This window comes from Paroedura picta, chromosome 2, assembly GCF_049243985.1.
Source record: "Paroedura picta isolate Pp20150507F chromosome 2, Ppicta_v3.0, whole genome shotgun sequence".
Taxonomy (NCBI): Eukaryota; Metazoa; Chordata; class Lepidosauria; order Squamata; family Gekkonidae; genus Paroedura; species Paroedura picta.
In genome coordinates, this window is record NC_135370.1 from 85,214,803 (window position 1) to 85,242,213 (window position 27,411).

Below are 27,411 nucleotides of genomic sequence, written 5' to 3' on the forward strand. Positions count from 1 at the left end.
TAGAGATGTTCAATTTATTCAGTTCAGCAAAAAAAAACCCAAAACAAATCAATGCCAATTTTGGGGGTTTTGGTAGTCCCTAAACCAAACTGCAATCCCATCACTAATTTAGGAGCTGAATCATTAAACCACAAATCAAAGTCATCTTTCAATTCGGGCAATTCGGGTTTTCCAAATCAATTCTCCTGCATTCCAGTGATTCTTTTAGTTTCCCTCCCTTTGGAAGGCAGAGAAAGAGCTGTGACATGATGGCTGGCAATTTTAATTTAACAGCTTGACTGGTCCACCAGTCAAGTTTAAATGGCCAGCAGCTATTTAAACTTTCCCTTTCACTCCCCCCTAGGAGTTGTCTGGGAAGACAGGCAGGGAACGCACATGTTGCACCCATGAAGGACCTTGCCTCAAGGCCCTTCTGAAATACAGCCAAGCTGCGTGTTGCAGCCCTCAGCCACAGGGCTTGCAACGGGTCCTAGTCCTCATCAGAAGCATGCCTGGCAAATTGAACCCCATCTCCCCTGACAGTAATTTGCCAGGCATGCTGATCTCCTCTCAGCTGTCAGGGTAGATTGCCTCATCTGACTCTGTCTTGTAGGGCTTGCTGAGGTCTTCATCTGGACTCTTCCTCCGGCGAGTCTTCAGCGCTGGCATACATGGGCATATCAGGCTGGGTGCCGATCTGGCTAGGACTAGGTCGTTCATCCTCTGGGACATTGGGCTGGTCCCGATCACCAACCTGATCTTCACTGGCCAGATCTCCAGGTGGTTCCTGGAGAATGCTAGGCCCAGGCAGTGGATTAGGATCAGCTGCAACCTGTGGAGTGCCCTCTGGAGGCTCAACCAGAGATGTGGCAGGGGCCATGAATTCTTGATGATTAATATAAGAATGTGGGTAGGGATGTATGTTTAAGTATGGGTCCTATTTCAGACAGTGATTATAGCCAGAATCCATCTGCAGCTAAACATTCTGTTGCACATAAGGAAGTAGAATATAGAGATACGGAAACAGTGATGCAGCCATGAGCACAAGCACATGCTTAAAATCTGTGCAGTGTTCCAATGTGCACAATCAGTTGTATGTGCTGGAGGGAAAATCCTCACAGGAATCAATAGCCAGCATGAAAAGCTGCAACAAAAGCAAACTTTCTGTGTGCCAGTTCTGAAATTGATTATGGAAATTCTCAATGAACAATCAGAAGACCAGAACACCAAGCATAGCCAATCTGCAGAAGACAAACAGATTGGAGGCATTTTACTCTCCTGCTCTAGTTTTTGATGTGGCCAGAACAGAACTCACAACTGAATTGGTAATCTCTTCCATTTATGTTGTTTTTGCCCCCTTTCTCAATAGGTTAACTATATGAGAAACTTATCAGAGACTAAATTTATATTTGTGTAAACTGGCATATATGAATAGTAGTAAAGTACTAAGGCAAACACATTAGTATAAATTCCTGGTGGGTAGCCGTGTTGGTCTGAAGTAGCAAAGTAAATTTGAGTCCAGTGGCATCCTTAAGACCAACAAAGTTTTATTCAAGGTGTGAACTTTCGTGTGCATCCACACTTCCTTAGACAATGAAATAGGAATAATCAGAGTACAGATATAAAGAAACAGTATATTAGCAGCAATTAGTAAACATCATCATGAAGATATCCAACAAATATGCAGCATAATGAAGACCAATGCCTTGCTAGAATAATAAACTGAGTTCATCAGTCCTTTGGGTTCAGTTGCCATTCACAAAAACATAGGGGGAAGGTGAACAGTTCCCCATACAGGTTTCTCAGTCCTGTGATTTTTGATGTCAGACTTGTGCCCATTTATTCTTTGGGAGAAGAGAAGGGCATAGTTGGCATTTAATGGTATATACAATGTTCGAAGATGAGCATGTGATTGTGTAGTTGATGTTGTTAGGTCCAATGATAGTATTGTCTGAATGTATATGGCAGCAAAATTGGCATCTAGGTCTTTTGCAAGCTCTGGTGCTAATGTCCACATTTAAATTAGATGTTCCATTGTTGTAGGGGTTGGGGGGTTGTCTGTGTGCAAGAAATGATTTGCCACTTAGTATTTGTGAAAGAGAACTGTCATTTTCTATTAGAGGCTGTAAATCACTGATGATATGCTGAACTGTTTTGAGCTGAGAGCTATATGTGACTACTAGTGGTATTCTGTTATTGTCTCTTTGGGTCTGTCTTCTAACAGGTTTTCTCTGGGTATCATTCTGGCTTTGTTAATCTTTTCCTTGACCTCATTGGATGGGTATATTAGTTTCAAGAAGGTTTGTTGTAGATCCTTCAGGTGAGAATCTCTGTCTGTAGGATTGGAGCAGTTAATTCAATTCAGTTAAAATTCATTGTGGGTGAGTTTGTCCAAGATGCCAAAGTTATGCCATAATCTTAACGGTGTTCACAGAATCACAGAATCATAGAGTTGGAAGGGTCCATACAGGCCATCTAGTCCAACCCCCTGCTCAACGCAGGATCAGCCCAAAGCATCCTAAAGCATCCAAGAAAAGTGTGTATCCAACTTTTGCTTGAAGACTGCCAGTGTTAACATGATCTTGTCCTGTATATTTAACTAACAGGATAATTTTCAATAGACACGTAGAAAATTGTACAAGTATCTTTCCCCCCTGCATCTTTTACTTGAACATCTCCTTGGAGGAAGGGAAAAAAAGAGGCTTCTGACTTCAGACACATTTCCCTGCTGATGACCACCAGATTTATATTGTAATACAGGAGAAATCTGTGAGCCCCCTGTGCTGCTAAAATGGCTTCTAAAGATAAAATCTATTATGTCTTGAAAGGCCATTTTGGTCTCCAGAGGCAAAAAGGTAATTTTGACTAGACTGGGACCTCATGTATTGATCTTACACAGGAGGTGTTAACAGAAAAGAGAGATTAATCTAAGAAACAAGGTGTGCTCTCTGCCTGGTGGAACATGCCCCAGAATGGCTCCAAAGGAATGAAAAGCTGAATATTAAATCTGTGTGGGAGAACGCACATTTCATCTTTTAAACCTTTTCAGCACTTCAGGCATTCATAGACATTTCTGCAGCTCAGAACTCATTTGGCTTGCAGTCTTATAATAGTTTAATACAAGGCTAGACAACTTGCAGGTCACCAATGGCCTTCACTTTCTCTTTTATGGGACCCTTAGGAATAATTGAGTTTTGATAGACTTGTTTGGCCTAAGGAAGGTCTTTTACCCAAAGCCAGAGCCAAAAACAATTGACAGCAAAAGCTCCATGAGAGGATAGCCAAATGAAACAGCCCTTTGTTGAGATTTGTCAGGAAGTAGTTCTTGCAACCTTAACTGAAAACGTTTACAAAGCCCCTCCAGTGTATGTCTGTTCCTATCAGCTGAAAAAGCAACACAACTTTGTATAACAAGGGAAGGGTCCATCATCCGCCACCACCATGGCCCAGTGCCAAGTGTGTCCTAGATGATCCAGTCCCCCTATCCTGTTTGTCTAGATCTGAGGGAGATTTTGAGATTACAAGAGCAAGTTCCTCATCTTCTGTAAGGAAACCAGAGATTCTTGGATGGTTCCTATCTTGACCCAGCTAATGAGCATGCTGAGGCATGTAGCCTAAGAAAGAATGTCTTCATTTACAACTGATCCCTGAACCTTCTGGTAGTCAGATCTATTGACTTCCCTGCATGCAAAATTAATCAATTAGATGTGATCATCGTAGGTTGACTGGCAGGTGGTGACTGACCCAGCAACAACACGACTCCAGCTTTTTTGGCAAATAACTTGGCCGCAGCTGTTTATTGACAAACAACCCCAAACGTAGGGTTGGCCCTGTGCAGGGGAGGGAGCCTGACCCTTCAGCCTTCTGCCACCCAGCAGACACATAGAGGCAGCATTGCCCTTGGGTGTGGTGTTTCTTGGCCCCTCCCCCCCAGTGGCGGTACGGCCTTCCCCTCGGGCCTAGAAGCACACCTGGGGTTTCTTCGAGACTCCAGGTGTGCTTCTAGGCCTGAGGGAAAGGCCTCCTCCTTTACTCATGGTGTCCTGTCACTTTCCCGTCTTGGTGAGGGCCTAGAAGCCTTTATGGCCTGTCCTGGTGAGGGCCTAGATTGTGCCCTCCCCTGATTGGCTAAAACTGATGTCTGTCCTGGTGAGGCTTCACGCCTTCCGATTGGCCCCTCACCCAGACTGGTCCTGCCCACTCTCTGCCCACTTAGCCCTTAAAGAATTATGAAGAAGGGAAAGATGATATTCAGTAGTTAGGACAGTAGAGTGTAGGAACGCGTGAATCAAAGTGGCCCTGGAACATTTGCTTTGGTCTTTTCTGCATGTGCTGGTTAGGCTGGGGAAAATGTGACATGTTTTAATTCCATAGTTTCCATAGTTTCTTATGTATGTGCTGTGAAAGTGTATGCTAGATCATTGGCACTCTTTTCAGGGCCCAGTCGGATATAAATATTGTTTGAAGCATCCTATTGCAGGTACCCGGAAATGAATATCTTTACTATGTTGCAATGTGCATTCTTGCAATTTATGTGAATTAGGTTTGGAACACTGATCAAGTATTCAAGTATGTCCAGGAAAATCACCTGAATTGTGGCAGCCCTAGGGACTGCTACTGTTTATTGTTTAATACCTAGTTGGAGTAGAACTGGAGGAATTTTGCTTGCTTTTCTGCCCAGCAACAACATTTTTCTCAATGACTTCAGAATCCTTCTAGATTTCTACTGGGCTACATCTCCATCCTCTGGATTCAAGCCAGCATTAAGAATCCCAGTTAATCAAATAAACCCTGGTGATTTTTTAAAAAGATATTTGACACCACCAGCTGGAGTCATTTAATTAATACTGATAAAATTGGAGAAATCTAATGTATGTATTTTACATCAGCTGTCCCCAACCCCTGTTCTGGGGACCAGTCCCGGTCCATGGATCAGTTGGTACCGAGCCATGGCTCCTCCTCGTCCTCCTCCCCAGCTGCTACCTCAGGGGCTGCCCTGCCACTCTGCTGCCAGCTCACTTTTGGTGCTCTCCAGCGGCCGCCATGCCTGGGGCTCCCACTTGGTGTGGCACTGCGCAACTTCTGCTGGCAGTGACCCCCAGTGGGCGGTGGGAAGTCAGGGGTGCCGGCAGGAAAGCAAGTGGAGCAGGGGCTCAGGTGGCAGTGGCAGTGCCCTTCGGCAAAAGACTACCCCTCCCCCTCGGGCCTCAGTAAAATTGTCAAATGTTGACCGGTCCCCAGTGATAAAAAAAGGGGGGGGACCACTGTCTTAGATGATGGCAGTTTTTCATGGTCTTTGGAGCCGTGATTGGAAGCCAGCTTATCCATTAATGAGTCTTAACAGTGGTTTTGTGTTGTGCCTGAATGTGGGCTTCCTGGTTTGTTTCCTGGTAACAGCCTCCCATGAAGCCAAGTGAAGCCAGTGTTTATGGAGTCAAACCAGACTTCGAGTGCTGTGTCTGCTGAATCCTGGTTTAGGTCTGATGTGACTAAGATTTACAGCCTTTTCGTAATTGTACAAAAATCAGTTTCTGATCTTTCTGCTTTGGCTTGTATTCCCTCCTTGTCTTTTCCGCTCCATTATGCAAATGTTGCTAATCTGCCTGAGGTATTTCTCTCGAGGTAAACTGGAGTCTCCACTAGGCTTTTATTATTATTCCTTTCTTGTTATTTTTCACCTTCTGGGTTTGTTGACCATGAATTGATTACATTTTGCCATAGTTTAAATTTCATAGAGGGGGAAATAGCTGCAAGGCAACTTCCTTCCTCTCTTTAGTGTTCATATTGTTTTGAAGTGTTAGGCATACAGAATTATTGATGCACCTGTAGAAGAAACATGCAGCATTGCAGCTACCATTGATAGTGGCCCATCAGTTGGAAACAGCAGGTGCCTTGCAGCCCGATAATTTGTGAATGTACTTACGGAGATCAGCCCTTAGGCGGCAGACAAAGAATTGCATTCTCACAGGTGATGCTGAGGACTGAGAAATCCGGGGGACTTCAGGGGTGGGATTTGGGGTGGGGAGGGACCACAGGGGAGTGTAATGTTATGGAGCCCATTCTCCAAAGCAGCCATTTTCCCCAGGGGAACTGATCTCTCTTGTCTGGAGATGAGCTGTAATTCCAGGGGATCCCCAGGTCCCACCTGGGGAATGGCATCCCTAGTGATGCTTGAAAGTGCACTTGCTTTCCTCAGCTGCAATCTATGCTGTTAAGAGGAGTAGGAATCAAAATAAGTAAGCAAATAAATTATATGTTCTGTTCTGATGCAGATTTTGCAGTTTCCTTTCAGAATGAAAATGTTTTCACAAGAAGCACATATGTCACTGGCACCCTCCTCTTGCCCACTCTTCCTCTACGCACCCTCCTAGAACAAGGTCTGTGTTTGAACTGAACCTTTTAGTTTGGCCTGGGAGGGCAGGGGGGGTTACATGAAAGAGTGGGGATGGAAGTGGGGATTATACCTGGTGTCTGGTAGATCTGGCCTGCTGGCGCTCTTAGTGCTTCCCATGATTCTCTTTGTTTACTGATCTGCCTGAATTTGTAAAGTGTTGTTACACTAAGGTTCCTGTGTCCCTGAGACTTGAGAAGACCTGTGGCAGCCTTGCCAATTTAGGCATGCGTTTAACCTGCTTGCAAACATATCAATTCTATTTGAGACGTTTAAGTGCAGAGTTTGAGGAGTAATTTTTAAATGCTCAGTAATGATCTTGATTTCCTAAACTATTTTTTTTTTATTTTGATTTCCCCATAATTATTCTATTTTGTTGGGTACAGTGTTTTTCCAATTAACATGAAATATGGTAGCTAGAAGTTTAGAAAGGCAGATTCCAAAAGGCATCCCATGAAAATCTCAAGAAGAGGCATTAGTGAATCTATTGTCTGGTCACACTATACATTCCTTAGAGTTGTGGTACTTAAAATGAGCATTCCTTATATGACAGATAAGCAGGTGATAGTTTGTGGGCTACATTTTGACAATCAGATTATTGCCTTTTGGCCTTTCACCTTGGTGCTTCCTTGGTAGCTCAATAAATCTTCTTCATATCAGGGGCTTATATTGGGAGTAGAAGTTGCCAGAATGGTCCTTCTTTGACAGTGAATGGGAGAAGACAGCAAGTCCAACTATGCAGCATTCAGCGTCTGCTAGCTCTGAATATTCTATCCTTGATATTTATTATTTAGTATTTCATTTGTACACCACCTTTCTTCCCCATGGGGATGATCCAAAGCAGCTTGTTTTGCTCAGGGCTGGTTCATCCATGTAGCACATCTAGTGCATGCTACAGGTCCTGTGCTTCCAAGGGCCCTGCACAATGCCTTCCCTCCCATGGATCAGGGCCATAGCCTCTCTCCTCCCCCTTTCCCTTTTTTATGGACACTTGGAGTTACACCCATTTCCACTGGGGGGGGGGGGTCCCTCTTCTCCCACTCTGGTTGCTTCCACCAAAAATGTTCTTTACTAGGGCCCTGCAAATCCTTAAATTGGCTCTGGTGCTATGAGCTCTGCAAATCCTTAAACCACTCCTGGCTCTGCTCCCCTCTGTTTGATCCTCACCACAACCCTGTGAGGTAGGTTAGGCTGAAAGTATGTGTGTGACCTAAAGTCACCCAGAGAACCTCCATGTCAGAGTGGAGTTCCCAGATCCTAGTCTTAACCGCTACCCTAGTCTTAACTACTCTTAACCACTGTGTGACTCCAGAATGTTGAAGTCAGAAGCAATTTGTCCCCCGCAGTCTCATCTAGATTGCTCACCTTTTACTTTTTCAGATATCTGACTCACCAAAGCTCATTCCTGGCCACAGATTTTGATAGTCTTTATGGTGCTACTGGACTCTTGCTCTTTTCTACTGCTACAGACAGACTAACATGGCTACTCATCTTGATCTACCAGTTTGGATTGCATAGTTTTTTTTAATCTCCATTCTTACATTTTTGCCTTCTTGTTAATTCAGTTATCTGGGCTTGAAACTAAGAGAGACCTGTGAACAGAATTATTAGCCACAATATATGGAAGAAGATGCAGGGGGCACATAAGTTATAGAATGGGAGGAGAGAATTGAAATGCTTTGCTTGACATCAAGCACATAAAGAAGAAGGGATTAATGTAAGGGGAATTGCTAGCAATAGCCAGGGAAAGGTAGATAGCAAATGCTTAGTGTTGTGCTTGAACTGCCGACTGCAAATGGGAATAGCACAAGTATATCAGATTTTTCACTGCTCAGAAAGTGCAGCATTATGGCTACTGGGGGACCACAAGAACACTTTGGACAGGGCAGTTTTGTAAAAATGGATGCTTCCATATGGAATGTTCTCCTATTCTGAGTACTCAGGTGTTCCTACAGACTATTGACAGTCAGTGTACCTTCCTGAAAGGAAATATATATTTGGATGGACTGCACAAGAACATTTGCAAAGGGTTTAGGGGCAGGAGGGCTGTCTGCTTTGTTGACAAAAGGGGAAGGAACTCTTGAGGAAAATCTCAAGCTATAGATCTGTATACTTTTCTTAGAGCACATATTAATGCTGCTGTTCAGAGTGAAGCTGCCTTGATTTTGGCTCACCTCTGAACCATTACTTCTGAAATGAAGGGCCTAAGAGGTCCAGGTGCTCTCCTTAGTACCCATGTTTCCTTCAGGAGACATGTCAGCATCCTTTCCATTTGATGATATTTAGAAATGAGATTCTGAGAGGGGCAATTTGGCAACTTTAAAATATAATTTGAATAAGGTCCCATGTCAATTCTGGTTTGTGTTTCTTGGTCACTTTCCTGCTTTCCAGCCAGTTTCAGGTCTTCCTTCTTCATGTTCAGGCATTCATTCATTTACTGTAACAAATCAGCTATTGATGGCATCGCATATCTTGATGTGACCGAAATAAGGGAATGTAGAGCAACATGAAATGATGCTTTTTATGGGCATTTTGAAAGAACATTCTGCCCTTGTAAACCACTGAAAGGCATTTTATTTTCATTAGAGCTCTGTGAGCCTGTTTTAACAAGCAAGTATGGCCCAAGCCTTCAGGGATTTGTTTGAAGCACAGCAAAGCACCCGCAGTACAAATTTAATAGCAAAAATTAAATCCAAACAACTCAGGAATGTTCTTGGTGCAAAGGACAAAGAGTCTGACAACAGACTGGGAGACCTGAAGAAAGAAGGGGGGTGACAACAGATGCTGGATTGGATCTGGGATCTTAGCATTAATTCCCAAGAACTGTCAGAAAGCATTTAGCCTGTTATAATAAAACAGATTGTTGAGAAGACTGAAGAACATGGACAAGATTTGTTGGCTGAAAATATTTAGATCAAGATGAGTAGTTGTGTTGGTCTGTCTGCAGAAAAAGTAGAAAAGAGCAAGAGTCCAGTAGCACCTTAAAGACTAAAAACATTTGTGGCAGGTTTGGTGAGTCACTGCTGCAACTTGATGTCACTTTCTACCACCATCAATGAGTTTTGTTAGGTGGCTATTCCTGTCAGGAGTTAGCCCTGGTAAAACTCAAAAATAAGCAAACATGTTCAGCACTCATATTCAAGGAATGGCTTGGTGTATCAGAGATTTTTGTATATTCTTCCTCATCTCATCTCATCTCCATCATTGTAACATGTGTTAAGCGTTCTCAGAGATGGAAAAGCGAATGGAAAGATGAAATGCAGCATATTATTTACCTGCTAAGCTGAAATGTTTGAAAGATAAGGCACTTTGCTTTCATTATTCTCTGAGTTGTCTAACTTGTGCCTATGAATTCCATGATAAGTATTCTTCTTGTCAACATATCAGTGAAAATGGAGTTCTTCTTTCTCCCCACTGCCAATAATGACTTAATAATTAGTGCCTGGAAATGCCAGTGGAATCTGGATCCCTTTGCCTAGGTGCTGCAGTTAAATGGGATGTAACAGTCAGTGCTCCAGCAGCCTACAATTGAAACAATTAAGGTAACTAAAGAGAAATATATATATTCTTTTAGTTCACAAACTTGCTGATGTCTGCAGGACCATAGATGTGGTAGTCCTTAAGACATACACACATTACCTTTTTAAAGAACTTAGCTGATCAGGAGAGACTAACACTTCTTGTGACTTTTTTCAAAGAGCATTTAAAATATATAATAATGGTAATGTGTGACTGCAGGGTGCTGCAGATCCTCTGCACAATTGTTTCAAGCAACCCTGGGATTAAGAAATCTGTATGAAATGATCTTGTCTCTGTGTACTAAAATGTACTGTGGTAGCCTCGTAACCTTAGAGCAGCCTCTCTCAACTTTTTAACCACTGAGAAACCCCTGAAATATTCTTCTAGAATCTCCAGAGGTAGTGCGGTCATGCAGAATATGGTTGGGAAGCACAGCTGTGTACTTATAATATAAAAATCTGTGTTTGGCTGTGAGCTCCATAAGCCGGCTGCCCTTTCGAGATTTATATTCGACTGTCTGTTGTCATGAATCTGATGGATCTGTGACTACCCTGAGGGTGCATCCAGCAGAGCTTCCAGTGTCAGCCACTTGTATCTCTCTCCCAAGCTTGTAACTTCTGTCAGTATACCAGTAACCTAAAACCTCTATAAGTCTCCTCCAACCCTGTAATACTGCAGAGAGCTTCTTAGAGCCTGCTTTGGAGCAAAGACTTCATGTTCCTTTGGAGCTTCCTGCCCATACTGTGGGGGCAGGACTAGGTAAGTAATTGGTAGAGATGTTTGTCCTCAGTTGGGACCTGGAGATCCCCCAGAATTACAGGTCATCTCCAGACCATTTCCCTGGAGAAAATGGTTGCTTCAGAGGGTGGACTCCATATAGGGTGGCTGAGTCCCCTCCCTGGCCTCCTGGTGGGGAAACTTCTGGAGATTTGGGGATGGAGCCATTGTGTTCTGGTGGACTTATGAGTCTCTGGTCAATACATTCCATAAACAGTCATCTATCAACAATGCCTCACCTATATTTTTTCCGCGGGGCATCCATGGACTTTTAAGAAAAACAGAGAAAAATTTCTCCAAGAGCGAGAATAGGGAGGGATTTGGCTGAGGCCCAGAAAGTGAGAAGGCAAAAGACTGATTAAGGAGGAAGCCATGGATTGTAAATTCATTAATGTAAGGCTTTACTTGAACTGTATAGGAGGCGAGCAATAAGAACTGAGCTTCATGGGGCATTGATCCCTTTGCCCTAATGGACCAGCCACCCATGTATGTATGTATGTATGTATGTATGTATATATGTATGTATGGATGGATGGATGGATGGATGGATGGAGGTGTGAATAGAAAATGTAATTGGAGGTTTAGTAAAGAGGAGAACTTGGAGAAACTGTGGGGCAGTACCAGATAGGAAAAAAGCAGAAAGTGAATTTCAGGGGGAAAGGAGAACAGGAGAGGATAAAATTGTACTCTGTCTGTTTGGACAAGGAGAGTGCTCTGATTTCATCACCCAGTGGTTGGGGAAGGCTGGGCGGATCCGTATAAATGTCACATCAGTGTGTGACAGCAGTGAAAAAGCAAACTCCATGCTGGGGGTTATTAAGAAAGGGACTGAAAATAAAACTGCCAATATGAGTATAGAGTATGGTGAGGCTTCATTTGAAATACTGTGTGTAGTTTTGATTACCATATCTCAAAAAAGATATTTTAAAGCTGAGAACTGTCTTTTCCCTCAAAAATAATTTTTTTTCTTTCCTAGGAAAAGTGCTCCAATCCCTTAATGATTTTTGTTGCCCTTTTCTGCTCTTCTTCCAGCTCTGTGGTATCCTTTCTGAGATACAGTGATCCAAGCTATAGAGTGTTCCAAATAGGGTTGAAGTATAGCTCTATACAGGGGCATCGCAAAAGTGACTGGCTTGTATTAATTTCTTTTTGTAATAACACCAGCAGTGAGTTTGGGGATGCTGCCTCACACTGCTTCTTTTTCACTGCTGCCTCACACTGAGATTATTTTCATTGGGTTTCTGCTACAGTACCCAGATGTGGTTTTCCCCCTTTCAGCTTTAGCCAGGTCAGACCTCGTTAACATATTAGAAGTAAGAATTTATTTGTTCTAAATATGCATCAACATAGTCTTCTCTGCATAGAAATTAATTAGTTCACTTATCTAATTAAGAGAGCTCCTTTTGGAATTCTTCACAATCTGCCTTGGTTTTCAGCATCCTGAATTATTTGATATTATTTGCAAAATTGGCCTCTGCACTGTCTACCCTTAATTTCAGATAATTTATGAAAAAATATTAAATAGCATAGTTTATAATATCGCTGCTGGGAAGGGAGCTCTGACCGTGCAGGTCATGAATGACAAACAAAAAAGGGAGAGGACAGAGGGGGGATAGGTGAGCAGCAGGTGTGCTGTGGAAATTGGCGCCCTCGGCCTTCCCATGAAGCGCCTAGGCACTGAGGTTCAATGCGGGGCCTGCCTGACTGTGGCCAAATGAGCGGTGACCCCTCCCGCCCGGGTGGAAGGAGTGGCGGGGAGGAGACTTCACAGCACCCTCTGGGACAGGCTCCCCATGGCTAAGCCCATGTGCCCCAGCACCACGTCCTCCTCATCTGGTGATCAGGGTGGGGGGCGGAGACCATGCCCTTCGGCAAGGCCAAGGGCAGCCAGAGAGTGGCTTCCAATCCAGACGCGCCAGACTGGGCAGGGACCACGGCAGGGGCTGCCCAGAAAGCGAACAAGGGCCTGGCTATGTAATTGTGGAGGCCCCACATGACTGATGGCACGCAGAGACTGGCTGCTCCAGGGTGGCTCACAGCACCGTGGCCTCCCCAGAAAGGGGCGAGGCATCAGGATGATGCCTGCCTGGCCGCTGCTTCTCTTCCTTGTGCACAGGGAGCCGCCTGCTAATTGCTGCCACTTCCTGCCTGCGCTCGCTCCTGGCCTCTAAGTGATGGGGGGAGGCAGCAAGAGGCCAAGCCCCCCCTCCTGCCTCTTCTTGCTCCTGGTGGAAGGACAGCACTGACTTCCCCCCCACACACTACATTGCGTCCCAGCTCTCTGTGCGCAAAGTTGGGGTGGGGGAGAGAACGGCGAGGTTGCTGCGATCCAAAAGGGTGGGATCCTGGGTGCATGGGGCTGGGCTGCTCCCGTGCCTGGGGAATCAGGGTCTGATGGAAGGAGGAAAGAAGGGAATCAGGAAGCTCATACCCCTTATTTGAAATTGCCACCCCTCTGCCGCCACTGCCAAGCAGGAGCAGCCACTGCCCCCCGCCAACACCGCCAACACCGCCAACACTGCCCCCGCCCCGCCCCCAGTGTTCCACTATACCTCCCTCACAATCTGGTCACCTTATCATAGAGTCATAGGGGCATCTAGTCCAAGCCCCTGCACAATGCAGCAACTTGCAACTAGCTGCCTATCCACAGTGACCCAATTTCATGCCCAAGTGATCCCCCCCCCCACACCAAATATCTCCAGAATCCAGCCTGGCCTGGAGGGAATTTTCCTACCATCCCACAGTGGCAACCAGAAATTCCCTGGGTATGCAAGGAAGGGCCACAAGAGACACTGGCACATCCCTTCCAGCCCACCCACTCACAAACTGCCTAATAATGCTTTCTTGTTAAGCTCAGTTTGTGAAGTGCTACAATTTAAATTTCTCATGAACCAGGCATATGTTTATTTGGAAAAAAGAGAGACAATGATGTTTCCTCAAAAACTGTAAGGAGACTTGCACACTAAACATTTCTATAAGGAGGTCTCTTCTAGACTCTTAACCGTAGTAGAGTAGAAGAAGAAGAAGAAGAAGAGTTGGTTCTTATATGCCGCTTTTCCCTACCCGAAGGAGGTTCAAAGCGGCTTACAATCGCCTTTCCATTCCTCTCCCCACAACAGACACCCTGTGGGGTGGGTGAGGCTGAGAGAGTGCTGATATCACTGCCCGTAGAAGTTGATTTGTAGTTAGAAAATCTTTGACAAGATGTTCAGGAAAGACCTTGCTTGGACAGGGCCCAGAGATATAAGATCTGTGGAGAACCTGGGATCGAACCACTTCTGAGCTTTTCTTCCAGCTAAACAAAAGTCTCTTGTGATCATGAGTTGTATACATTTCAACAGTTGTTATATAAGCCTGGGAAGATATCAAGTCTAATTAAATGTGTCTTAGTGGCATGTATAAAGCCATCCTTGAAAAATCATCATGAAAATATACAACACAAGTAACATACTTGCTCACTCTTGCAGTCTGCTTTGAAGCACAGAGAATCAAACATAAAAAACTTCTCATCAATCAAATCAGCTTTAGAGAAGGCCTGTTTAAAAATGATTAATGGGGCACTTGATATCACTTCCTGATTGAGTAAAATTAGGAAATCTGAAGCTGTTCACATTTTTTGAAGTGTGAAACATGGGTGATTCCTTCTAAATATTTTTTCCTGATTTCCAGAAAAAAAGTATGCAGTTGTTCCTTGTTCATAGCTCTTACAGTGCAGATCGTATGGACAGCATGTAGCTATTCATTAGAGAATTTTTCATTTTATAGCAATCTTCCCAGATAAATTTAGTTTATTAAGGTTTTTCAAATGAGATATTATTACACTGCCACAGAGGCATCCAGGTATTTGAGCAGTCTAGTCTCTTTCCTTCTGCCTAAGCAGGATGCAGGATAAGTTATGGAAATAATGTTTTTGTTCTGGTGTAAGGTAGAAAGAAGAGCCTCTTGTGGCGCAGAGTGGTAAGGCAGCGACATGCAGTCTGAAGCTGTCTGCCCATGAGGCTGGGAGTTCAATCCCAGCAGCTGGCTCAAGGTTGACTCAGCCTTCCATCCTTCCGAGGTCGGTAAAATGAGTACCCAGCTTGCTTGCTGGGGGGTAAACGGTAATGACTGGGGAAGGCACTGGCAAACCACCCTGTATTGAGTCTGCCATGAAAACACTGGAGGGCGTCACCCCAAGGGTCAGACATGACTCGGTGCTTGCACAGGGGATACTTTTACCTTTGAGGTGGAAATAAGTGGTATTTTCTGTTGTTGCTGCTCCTTTGGATTAGCTTTTGGTGGAAAAGGACGACTGCTGGTTCACTGGCAGCCCAGCATTAATGAAGCGGCTAGACTGGGTCGCAAGGAGCGGTTGCTGCTGGGCTCTCCCACGCCCCGCCTCTCTGCAGGCTCGGCTTACCTGGTTGCAGAGGAGGCGGGGTCAAGGCCTATTTAGCCGGGAGCCGCCTGCTGGACCTTTCTCTTCGGAGCGCGGCTCTCGGACCATCCACAGTTTGCTCCAGTAGTTCTTGTGGCCTCCTGAGGATACTTCCAGTCGCTGCATGGGCTTCATCTGGCGCCTGGCTTGTCAGCTGGCGTAGTTCGTCGGGGCCGTTTTTCACTGCGTTCTGGGCGAGCCTCCAGACACACAGCACCTCTGTAGCCATAGTCTTTTTTTCAGGAAAAGAACATAGATGTTCTGTTTTGGACACTTGCTTTTAATAACAATAATTTTATTTATAACCTACTCTTTCTTAAAGGCTGAAAGGCATAAACAATAAAATAACACAATATAATCATAAGTATTAAAATCACAAATTAATATTCCAGTTTAAAATAAAATCATTCGAAAAGTTTTCTCATTTTCTCTTTAGTGAGAAGTTGGAATATACATAAATTTAACAATCAGTGTTTGATGGCAATTTGATACTTTGAGCAGGGAGGCCAGCGTTTCAGTATGATTTCCAGCCTCAGCCTTAGACTTGGTGGAACAGCTGTTTTGTGGGCCTTGCAGAACTGTCCCAGGTTATGCAGAGCCCTGATCTCTCCAGGCAGAGCATTCCACAAGACTGGCTAGGGCTGCAAAAGCCCTGGCCCCGGTCCCAGTTGAAACCAGTTCAACCTCTTTGGTGCTGGGATCTTGAGCAGGTTCTGCTTGTTGGATCTTAGTCTCTTTTGGGGTAATTTTATGGTAAATTATAGCCACATGGTTTAGGGATTTACACAGGTAGTGTAAAAATCATGAATTGTGATGATTTTGTGCAAATTAGGCAGCAAGCTGGAATGTACAGGGAAGCCAGTTAGCAAGAGCACCTTCCCTTAAAAAAGTAATCAGAAATAGCGGCTGTGTAGTATGCTTCTAAATATGCAATTGTCCTTTGCATTTTTGTCCTAATGCCAGCTGTTTTCTGCAAACTCATGAAAGCTTAGTACTTGGCTGTAGCAGAAAAAGAGAACAGCTGCCTACAGACATGCTGCCCTTCTGCGTTCTGGCTGTCACTGTCCCTGTTTTCTATCAACACAGATGTTAACAAAGTGATGATGAGAAAATGTCAGCTTCAACCATCCTTTTCAGCACAGACCTGGATGTGCTTAAGCAAATGTGGATCCCATCTACTTGCAACTGGGAATTAGAAATGGGGAAACTGCTAGAAATTGTCAGTCACTAAATATATAACACATGAGATTATCTGTGCTCTGTAGTTTAATAGGAACACAGCAAGATCTGAATGTCACTGAACTGGTGACAGAATTGCTGATGGTAAGCCTGCTATATGCTGAGAGGACAAGAAAAACAACCACCCAGATTTTGCTGCACTGGTTCACACATGTTTATGTATGTGTTTTTAAAAAAATACATATCTTTTGTTTCAGAAGCAAAGAATTATCAAAGCAGCTTACAAAGATACTAAAAATACAGTAAAACCAAGAGTAAACAACTGATTAAACCAATACAGCAACATGAGTACAATACTGGTTGGTCTATAGGCAGCAGAAAACAAAGTCAAACATAACTAAAGGACTGCCTAAATAAAAAAATGACATAGCTGATACCTAAAACTGGACAGAGGGGGCAGTAGAGGAACTGGTGATGGGAGGAAGTTCCATAAATGAGATGATACTATTGAGAATGCTCTTCCTCTAGCAGCTGCTCATCTCATTACGGAAGATTAAAGATGTCCTAAATCTCCTTGCCAACTTTTGCCTTCCCATGCCGGGGCTGGCCAAGGGACTAAGAGGGTGTGGATTATGGGGGTCTTAAAAGCAAAACCCTAAAGGAAACCCCTTTTCTCCCCAGGTCCCTCAACTTATGGCTGGGTGGGGCACCTAGGAGATGTACTGCCATCACCAAAAGAAAACCCTATGGAGCCCCAGGGCTTAGTAAAAAGAGGTGTTAACAGGGACACAAACACACCAGGCACTAGTTTAGGAATGAAAACAGGTCCTACAGATTACAGATCGCAGAGCATTAGTGAAGTAGGGGGTGGATCAAAATTGAGCGACCTGCCTGCCACTAGATGAATGTCTCATAGCCTACCTACTGAGAAAAACTTCTGAGTGACAAATATGATTGGTTTCACAAGGGCAGCTACTGTTGTATGGTACCATTTGACATCTGGGGTGAGCCTGGACACAGCCCTCTTCTGGGCATACCATGAAGTAGCTCAAAACCTCTATACCCCATAAGGGAGTTCCCAAAAAGGATCTGCCTAGAAGTGCAAAACTGCTAGTCGTGGTGCAGGCCAGTATGGTCCCCTGAAGCTCCTACTTTCCCTGGCCACTCTACAAAGGCAAGAAAAGCCTCCTCTGGCCCTGTTATTGTGTGTGCTGCAAACTGGCGATTTTACGTTATGTCTTGACTGTGCTTCACCTTCCATAGTTTCTCCCCATAGCACTTTTGACCCCAGAAGGATTTGTGTGTGTGTGTGTGTGTGTGTGTGTGAGAGAGAGAGAGATTCAGCTCAGGTGGAATTGAGTCCTTGAAGAGCTTGCTGTACCACTTGAGGCTTAGCTTGCTCCCCATCAGCAGCAGCACGGAATGAGGCAGTGGATGTTGTGTATGCCTTTCATTGCCTCTTGGATAAGGTGACCAGATTGTCCCACTTTTGGAAGGACATCTGGGGGCACCTGGCAAATTGTACTTATGTTGCAAGTAAAAAATATATATCACAATACTATTTTTGCGTTCTATGAGTTCTATGAAATTTTTTGTTGCTTCATGTAGACCAAATTTTTAATCAAGAACCTCCCCCCCCCCCCGGGTCAATGGTGTCCCGCTTTACCAATGTTAAAATCTGGTCACTTTGCATGTTGGATGAACAGTGGGAGGAAGGAGGAAGGAAGATGATAATTTACAGCTGGTGGTGTGCTGGGGGCACCTGGGTTCTTTGCCCAGGCTGTGGAGACTATGCAGTATTTGGGAGGGGGAGAGATGGGTGGTACAGATTACTGCTTTGATTTACTCTCTGCTAGTGATGGCATAAGAGGGGGCAACTGTAGTCACAAACACCTTAAATAGTCCTGCCTAATAGTAGAAATCTTGAAAATAGTTGCCCATAATGAATGCTATGGAATATGATGACTTCGGGCGCAGGTAAAGGAGGCTGAAATCAGAGCAAAGGACAGGCAGTCTTGACTTGTTATTTCTGCTGAAGTTCCCTCTCTTTCTCAAGCTACTTTTGTCTGGAGTGTGGGGAGCTCCCAGTTCTCTTACAGTGAATAATGGGCTGAAAAACAGCTTGGGATGGGATAAGACTTTGAGTGCAGAAATGACCAGAGAAGAACAGGAGTTAAGCTGTCCTGCGTGTCCTCTGCTGCCAGCTTTATCCTCCCACATCCCCTTTCTAGCTTGCTATTTGGAACTTGGGCAGAAGAAGAGCACAAGTGCCCATCTTGTGTAGTTTGGCTTTGAGACAACCATCCTTGCTGTGTTTGCACCACGTCAATACAGTGTTAGTGGGCAAATGGAAAAGAAGATGAGTCTGAAGGACTGTGGGGTGGGGGTGGGGAGACCCTCAGCCATTTCAGTCTCTTTCTCTGCAAAGGCATGCACATTTCTGTTGTGGCACAGCTTTATGTGAGGCATCTGTCATATGCCACAAAGCAATTTTGTAAAATTTCAGCAAGCTGTGGTTGCAGATAAACAGTAAAGTATGAACTATAGTTGTCCTTCTTTGCCATCCTCAGAGAACAGTAGGATTTGAAGTCACGGTAGAAATCTGCAGCATTCATGTGTGTTATTCATAAGCTTCTGAGTGAAGTATATGGTGGATTGCAGATCAGAGGGAGACTCCCAGGCCCCACTTGTCACTTTCCTGTATCAGTATTGCCACAGCCTGAGGTCTGAAGCAGTGCTGGAGTCCTTCCTAACTGATCTGGGATTTCTAGTGTTAGCTAGAGCAGGTTGGGAAGTCAACGTTCTTGACCTCTCCTTCCATTTCCCCAGCAGAGTTCACACAAATCCATTAACAACCCCCCAACCAAAAGCTTACACACCCAGGTGCATCTGTTTGCCTTTAAATCAATCTCACATACTCAGACAATGGACTTTCAATTTTTGACTTGCATTCATCCATTCCTCAGACTACTCTTGCGTGGCCTGCAACTGTTCTTCCGACACATAGTGGATTATCTTGGTTTTGTAGCTGGAAGTTTGATGTGAGTGGGCCTTGAGAGCAGCTTCCCTTGAAATACTGCTGGTAAAGGTTTAAGTATAATTGGCAGTGCGACTGCTGAGAGTGGAAGAAATAAGGGAAGAGATCATGGAAGAGGTGTTTCCAGAAGGCGACTGAGCAGGTAGTTTCACAAGCAGAAGGGAGACCGCATAGAAAATTTATGAATCAACAGACAGCCGTCTGTAAGCTTAGACACCTGAGTCTTTTTATTGGAGGCAGAGTCAATAGTGAAGATGCCCATGATGCAGCAAATATTGATGGGGTAGCATGAAGTTGGAGAAGTGTAGTCTTAACCTTGTGCTCTAGGCTGTTGGGAGAAAAAACTCGAGACAAACATACTGTTGTGGAATGAAATTTCACTTCTAAAACATGCAGCCTTCTGTGGTCTCATATAAAAAAGAAGACAGCAGGCAGTGCTGCCTTACATTTGTTTTCAAAGTTTATCAAAATGTGGGTTAAAAAAAGAGGAGGAGAGTCATGGGGAAAATGTTTTCTTCCCCCCCCCTGCAAGTCCACTTTCTTGCAAAAATTAACTCTACACTGACCTTAGGAGTCCCACTCAGGCTATAGGGTCCTTCCTAACAGAATGGCGGGGTGTAAATTTCTTAGTCCTTGTTTTAGCACTCTCTGAATACTGAGAGGAATTTTGCTTTATGGTGTTTTTTTTACAGCAGTGAAGGGAGAACTGGCTAATGCCGTTTCTCCTGCTCCTGTTGCTTAAAGTGTATGCCTGACAGACTCCTGCTGCTGACAGTAATGGATAGCTGGATCTTGTAGCCTCTGCCCAGTTGGTCATGACTTGCCATATGCATTTTCGAAGGAGGGCCCAAGAAAATGGCCTTACTTGCTGGCCAGAAGTGAGGCATGTCGCTGGGACCGGAGTTGAAGAAACCTTGCACAAAACCAGTCCCATCTGTTTTGAGCACTAGCAATTAATTTTTCATGCCTCGAGCAGCACCTTTTCTAAAAAAGAATGCGTGTCAGTGGCAGTGAAGCTGTGGGGTGGGGGAGCAGTTTGTGTAGGAGTGAGGAAGACGGAATGCAGTTTGTGATGAGAGGGTCCTTTTTCCTTTCAAGGGGGAGAAGGCATGCAGGCAGGCTTGTGTGTGTGTGTGTGTGTGTCGCTTTCCCTCATTCTGTCTCTCACAACATCCTGATCCATGGAGAACTGTATTGCCTGAGACTTCTCTGTAATCAGGCTGCTCGAATTCAGGTGCCAGTGCTAAATTCACCCCATTGTCTTCCAGGAGCTCCCTTGAGATTAAGTCAGTCTACAAGCTGAAGCAACAGCTGTTGTGTTAAGCAGCTATAAAGTGCTCAGAATTGCCAGGACTTTCTCATTTGTTCAATGCTGCATCTGACAGAGAATAAGGAATAGCATATGAAGTAATGCTGGGCTAATAGAATACTAGAGCAAGGATTTGTGGAGAAGGTTACATAGGTGTGATGCATCATTACAGAAAAATCTGTCATAACATAGCTTCTTGTTTGCTCATTTGGGTGTTTTCTACAAGGCAACAGGCTTGCGTGCTTTCCCCGTTGCAGCTGTCAGTTCAGCACAGTGGCAGTGGGGCTTTCCACATGGCAAGTTTCTCTGCATGTTCCCTACCTCAGACATGCACAGAGATGACCCCCACCCTGGTGCCAGACAGTTTTGTTTTTTTTTAATCTGCAATTAACACATCTTTATAGCATTGTAAAGATCTTATTTCCTCTGAATTATCAACTAATGAAAGACTGTTTAGGCTGGAGAGAAGACGACTAATATAGAAGATGGAGCAGAATTGCTTTCTATTGCTCCAGTGGGTCAGACCAAAACCAATGGGTTGAAATTAATTTAAAAGAATTTTCAGCTAAATATTCGGAAGAAGTTCCTGACAGAGTGGTTCCTCAGTGGAACAGGCTTCCTCAGGAGGTGGTGAGTTCTCCTGCTTTGGAAGTTTTTAAGTAGGGGATAGTCATCTGACAGAAATGCTGATTTTATGAACATTGGCAGATTGTGAGTGGGTGGGCTGGAAGGGATGTGCCAGTCTTTGTCTCAAGTGGCCCTTCCTTGCATACCCAGGGAATTGCTAATTGCTGCTGTGGGTTGGTAGGTGAATTTCCTCCAGGCCAGGCTGGATTCTAGAGATATTTAGTGGAAGGATCACTTAGGCATGAAATTGGGGTCACTGTGGGTGGGCAAGTAGTTGTGAGTTCCTACATTGCGCAGTGGGTTGGACTAGATGACCCTGGACACCCCTTCAAATTCTGTGATTCTAAGAACATGTAAGGGGGAAAGGATAATGTTATAACAGTTATGTCCATTGTTGATTTTTAAAGACAAGTCACCCTTTTGGTAGGGAGAAGGTCTGAAGTGTCTTGTTTGCATGAGTGCCACCCCGACTGTACTGTGACAATTCTTTTCCGAAAACATCAGTGCAAAGCAGGTTTCATACAAATCACAGGGATAGACATGGGAAGTACATAAAAATAACATGATATTGTAAGGAAGTGGGGGCAATCCTCTTTAAGATAGCATTCAAGACAGGCAAATAAATCATGTACAAGTATTCTTGTTTTATTATAATTTTGTCAGAGGTACTGTATGTTGTAAAGTTTTATATAGATTAGCATTTCTAGATCAGTGGGGCAACTGAGTCATTGGCATGATTTTGCACGAACAATTAACTAGTGTTCCTGGTCTGATATTTATACAAGGGTAAAAAGCCAGGGGGCATTGCTGGTCAAAATTTTCATGTGCATATATATGCTCCATATCATTTCTTTAAAACACCCCCCCCCCCCAAGAAAGCAACTATTTTCTAGTTCTTTCATTCATGGGCAGGAGAAAATATTGTTCCACATCAGTGGTGCTGCAGGGATAATCTATTGGATATCCAGGATTGCCATACAATTGCTGTCAGTGCTGGTTGCACAAAGAGCTGATTCCCTTCTCCAGCTACTACTTGAAATACTTCAAAATGACCAAAACAGTCAGATGAAATATGATGGGAAATAGGGTGGTGGTGGGGAATCAAAGTAGAGCCCACCACCTCCCAAGGAAGCCAGTTCCACTGAGGAACCACTCTATCAGGAAGAAAGCTGAAAGCTCTTTCGATTTAATTGCCACCCATCAGTTCTGGTTTGACCTTCTAAGGCAGGGGTAGTCAAACTGCGGCCCTCCAGATGTCCATGGACTGCAATTCCCATGAGATATGTAGTCCATGGACATCTGGAGGGCAGCAGTTTGATTACCCCTGTTCTAAGGCAACGGAAAACAACTCATGGCAATCCTTCAAATACTTGAAGATGGTTATCATATCACCTCTTAGTTGTGTCCTCTCCAGGCTGAATGTATCCAGCCCCTTGAACCTTTTCTCATTGTACTTGGTGTCCAGACCACTCACCTCCTCTGGATACAAGCCTTAGAAAAAGGACTGTCTGACTCTTAATACATTGTTCAAAACAAAATAAAACCACCAGCAGTTGAAAAGGCTCTAGTAATAATAATGGGTGGGGCAACTGAGCAGTTCAGTCTCCTCTCTATTTATATATGTCCCATTATATGTCACTTGGATGGGACTCCAGAAAGTCACTTATGCATTCTCCTGCAAGAGGAGATGGAATTATATCCTGCTAAGTAGTCTGCATTCTTATCTATGTACCTCTGGTCATGGTGATAATAGAATGCCTTGGCTATATATGTCTGATCCTGGGCCCATTGGGCACACATTTGATAATGTACTTTCAATGTGTTTTTGGAATGGGATTTTCCTGTGTGGAACAGCATACCTACTTCTAAAGTGTATTTAAAGTATACCTTATTCAACATGTGCATTGTGAGCTCTGGATGGAAGAGGGAGTTTTTTTGTCTGATATTGTAACATGGATTGATGCTTTTACCCACTGGATACAATGGGGTGGAATGGCTGATGGTAATAGGCCCTCGACATCAGTTGAGTTGTCTTTGACATGGCCTCTGGCTGAAGGAGGGAGGGGATTGATCGATTAGAAGTTGTCACCGCTTGTTATTTATTGTAAGTGGGGGTTTTATGGGGTTTTACTGGTTCTTAACATTTTATTCTGTGAACTGTCGCGGGTTCTTAGGAAAAGTGGCGGTATATAAATCGAAAACAAACAAACAAATCAACAAATAAATAAATTTGAGCTGTTGCTGGATTTGCACTGAAGTCTGAGAACAGAATCCATTCTTGGGTTTAACTTGGCTTTAAAGGGCAAATCAAGACCACCTTTTTATCCCTTGAAAGCCAGAGCATCTTCAGTCTGGTCTGTTTTTAATCTGAAGCTTTTCTCCAAAACAGAAAGACATAATCTGATGATTTACACTAGCAAGCTGCAGTTGAGGCATGAAGGGTGGGACACACACACACACACACACACACACACACACACAGATTTCTTTTGTGCTTCCATTGCCTAATTCATTTTCCCCCATTAAATTCATTTGTTTTTTCAAAAAGTTCTCTGTTATGATTCGCATGTATTAAAACTGCGATTTTGTATTCAGCTGCCTCCTGCCTTACAAGGTGATTCTGCTCTTGATGTTTGAAACTAAGCTTTCCTCTCCTTCCCAAGAGAACTTCAATTTGTCAGACAGCTACATCTTTTCAGGAAACACTTGATGTTAACTTCTTTAATTCCCTGCATAAACTAAAATGGCTTTACAAGATATCTCAGTGACTTTCCTTATTGCCAGTTTGATTTATGGGACAGCAAAATGCTGGACAACTGCTTCATATAATGAAGTCTTGGAACATTATTCCCTAGTTTCTACCTCTGAAAATTATTCTAGTTTAGTTCCTGGAACTGTTAGTGCTGGATTATAGCCATGGTGGTATCAGTGGGAAACAATTCTTTGCCTAAGAATGTTTTGAAAATCAGCTGTTGTCCTTTTTCCAACCATAGTCATGGCTGTGGCTAAGAAAGTATCAATTGAAAAGCGAGCTTGTTTTTAGTATAGGAATATGTCTTTCACTCAGTGATGGAGCTGTTTTCTAGGCAAAGAGGGAATCAACAGGGAATCCTACAACCTAGGAATATTACACTGTTGCTTCTTCCTCTGATTGGAAGACTCAGGGAGCTAGTTACAAGTGGGTATTAATGCACAGCCCAGCAAATTTCTGGTTGGAGTTGCAGCACATTTTATCCAGCAGCTTGAAACTTAGGTCCTAAGCTGGCAGTTGTCAGCTTGCCTACTGTTTCTCTCGCCATCGCAGTGCATCCTGAGTTGAAATGAAATCAGGGCAAATAATGTATCCCTTAGTTATTTTCTGTTGAGCTCTACCATCACTTTCTGTATAGCTTTTCCCAATTACCTGAAAGTATTTCCAGGTCCCCTTTTGATGCTTGGAGGTTTAGTCACTGCAGGCTGAATGCTCCAAGACATAGATGTCTCCAGGCTGAGGCCTGTTATTGGCATAATTTAAGCTCTCAAATGACACTTCTGAATGCCAGATAAGAGTTGTGTTTGGGCACAATTCTTCTGCCATGCAATGACCCTGGTGCTTTTGCCACCATTGGTATATGGGCATTGTATGAGGTGTGATCTTTCTGTACAATGCATTGATAGTACCATTTTGTCATTCCCATCTTAAGATAGTGAAACCCAAAATATGTGTTTCTAGTGAAATACTGTGAGCAAACTTTCCTTGATGAGAATAGTATTTCATCCCCACTGGGAGAGAACAACATAGTTGTATTAAAAAGGCAATGACTCAAGGTGGCTTTCACACTGGCACCTGTGTTCTGCTCTTCAGGTGAAAGATGCAGATGGGAACTTGCACAACTCTCCATGGGATGTGTGAACTGAATCTGAATTTATAGCTGCTAGCTTCTTACTTGCAGATCATAGCAGAAGCACAAAAAGGTAGCTTGCATATCCATTTAATTTAATGTGTGCAGCAGTCCTTTTTTTACTTTGTAGTAATATATTGGAACTTTAATGTATGTGAAAACCTTGCATGCATTGAATTGTTGGATCATAGAAATTGCCCTGCTGGAATTGAAAACTCATTTGTCATTTAATGATCTTTTTTCTGTTTTATTTTTCTAGCAGTACAACAGAAGGACCATTTGGACAGTCGAAGGCTGTATCCGGCATCACTGGCAAACTTTGCAACAGTAAGTTTCTGAAACTTTATTGTCACTGAAACAGCTGAAAGTATATTTCTCAAAACAAAATTTGACTTATTTCCTTTGTGTTCTTCATAATCACACACTTAAGCTTCAAACCAAGAGTTTGGAAAGACCAAGTCTGGAAATTTGCTGCCTTGAATCTTCCAGTGATTTTTTTGTACTAGCAACTTTTAAAACGAGGACATTTGCATATGTGTGTGTCAGATTGTTTTTTGAACAAAGTCTGCTACCTTAATAGAGATAACTTTAATCTGAAATAGTACATTCATTCATCACATGCGGTGAGAGTTCATCTGCATAATATGGGAGTGAAGCTTGGGGGTGGGATTCAGCTGGAAGTGTCATTCCTTACAGGTGTTGAAACAAGAGCAGCACAGAAAAAAGAACAAAAACAGTGGGAAGTATTCTTACAATGACCTTAGTACAGTAGACACAATAGATTTTCCCCACCTCTCATTTCTGTTATGTGAAGTCTTCAAAAATTGAGTGCTTTTGATTCCCTCCCCAAAGGCACTTGAGAGATTCCAATGGGGGGTTTGGTGCCTGATTTATCCCTATAGTTTCCTTTGAAAATACTACAGAAATATATACCTTTCACTAGTCTTTATGAAACTATTCGTTGACCTCTGTCAGTCTCCTGATCTTTTCCAACCAATAAATCAATGGAACATTCACAGCTATCGTAAAGTATTAAACCCTTCAAAATGCGGTTGAAGGGTTTGCTTATGATGGCAGTACTTTCCTCTGGTGTATGTATCTGGCATCTATGTCCCTAGTATTATATCCATCTATCTCTTGGCCAATTTAAAGAACTTCTGTGATTTACTGTGTTCTTGGATCTGAGCTCCTCTCCATGCATTTTTCTTCCTAACATCACTGCAATGAAAGAGTGAGCTATTTTCATCTTCCGAGTGGGAATGTTGACAGGGAATGAGGAAATTATAAGGCCAGCCACCTATCCTAGAAAAGAAGGACTTATAAAAAATGAATTGGTGAAATGCCATTTGAAGTCTTAGAAGAGTGTAACTGCTTAGGATTTCACTGCTAGTCAAGTCATGTATGCCTAGAATTCAGACAGTGTGCAGGCTCACACATACCATGAGATACCCATAGTCACCTCCAGAATAGATTTCTGTAACTCGCTCTACGTGGGCCTTCCCTTGTCCTTGATCCGTAAACTTCAGCTAGTGCAAAATGCAGCTGCTAGGGTCCTCACTGATACACCTTGGAGGGCCCACATTCAGCCAGTGCTGAGGCAGCTGCACTGGTTGCCAATTGCTGCCCGGATCCGGTTCAAGGTTTTGGTTCTAACCTTCAAGGCTTTACGCGAGTTGGGACCCACATACCTGAGGGACCGCCTATCGCCCTACGTTCTGCAGGTGAAAATCTGTTGGTCGTTCCCGGCCCTAGGGAAGCACGCCTGGCCTCGACCAGGGCCAGGGCCTTTTCGGTCCTGGCCCCTGCCTGGTGGAATGAGCTCCCGGGAGAGCTGCGGGCCCTGCGGGATCTTCCATCATTCCGCAGGGCTTGCAAGACGGAGCTCTTCCGCCAGGTTTATGGTTGAGGCCAAGGCTAACACCTATGCCCCCCTGGGATCTGGGATTGGGATTGGGACTAGGAACCATCAGGATCCCCTCTCCACCTGCCAGTAGTGGGAGGGAGGAAGTTGATTAGCCGATCTTGCCATGCTAGTTAGTTAACTAACAATGTTAAAACTGTAGTTGTTGTTTTAATGGATTTTAATGGGGTTTTAAGATGTTGTAACCCGCCACAAGCCGCAAGGGAGTGGCGGGGAATAAATCGAATGATGATGATGATGATGATGATGATGATGATGATGATGATGATGATAATAATAATAATAATAATAATAGCAAGCATTTATTTCTGTCTAAGAATATTATTGATTTGTATGCATTCATGTTTTTACATACATATGCAGCCTTTTAAAAT

At 43.7% G+C, this 27,411-nt stretch overlaps 1 protein-coding gene across 8 annotated transcripts in view; it reads left to right on the forward strand.

The window, feature by feature from the left end:
• LOC143829878 (tetraspanin-4) overlaps positions 1-27,411 on the forward strand; it is a 724,382-nt gene that overhangs the window by 110,206 nt on the left and 586,765 nt on the right. For all 8 annotated transcript variants that reach the window (XM_077321421.1, XM_077321433.1, XM_077321425.1 and 5 more), the window contains one exon: positions 25,376-25,443. In XM_077321421.1, the coding sequence (XP_077177536.1) occupies positions 25,376-25,443 (68 nt within the window). The remainder of the gene's footprint in view (positions 1-25,375; positions 25,444-27,411) is intronic.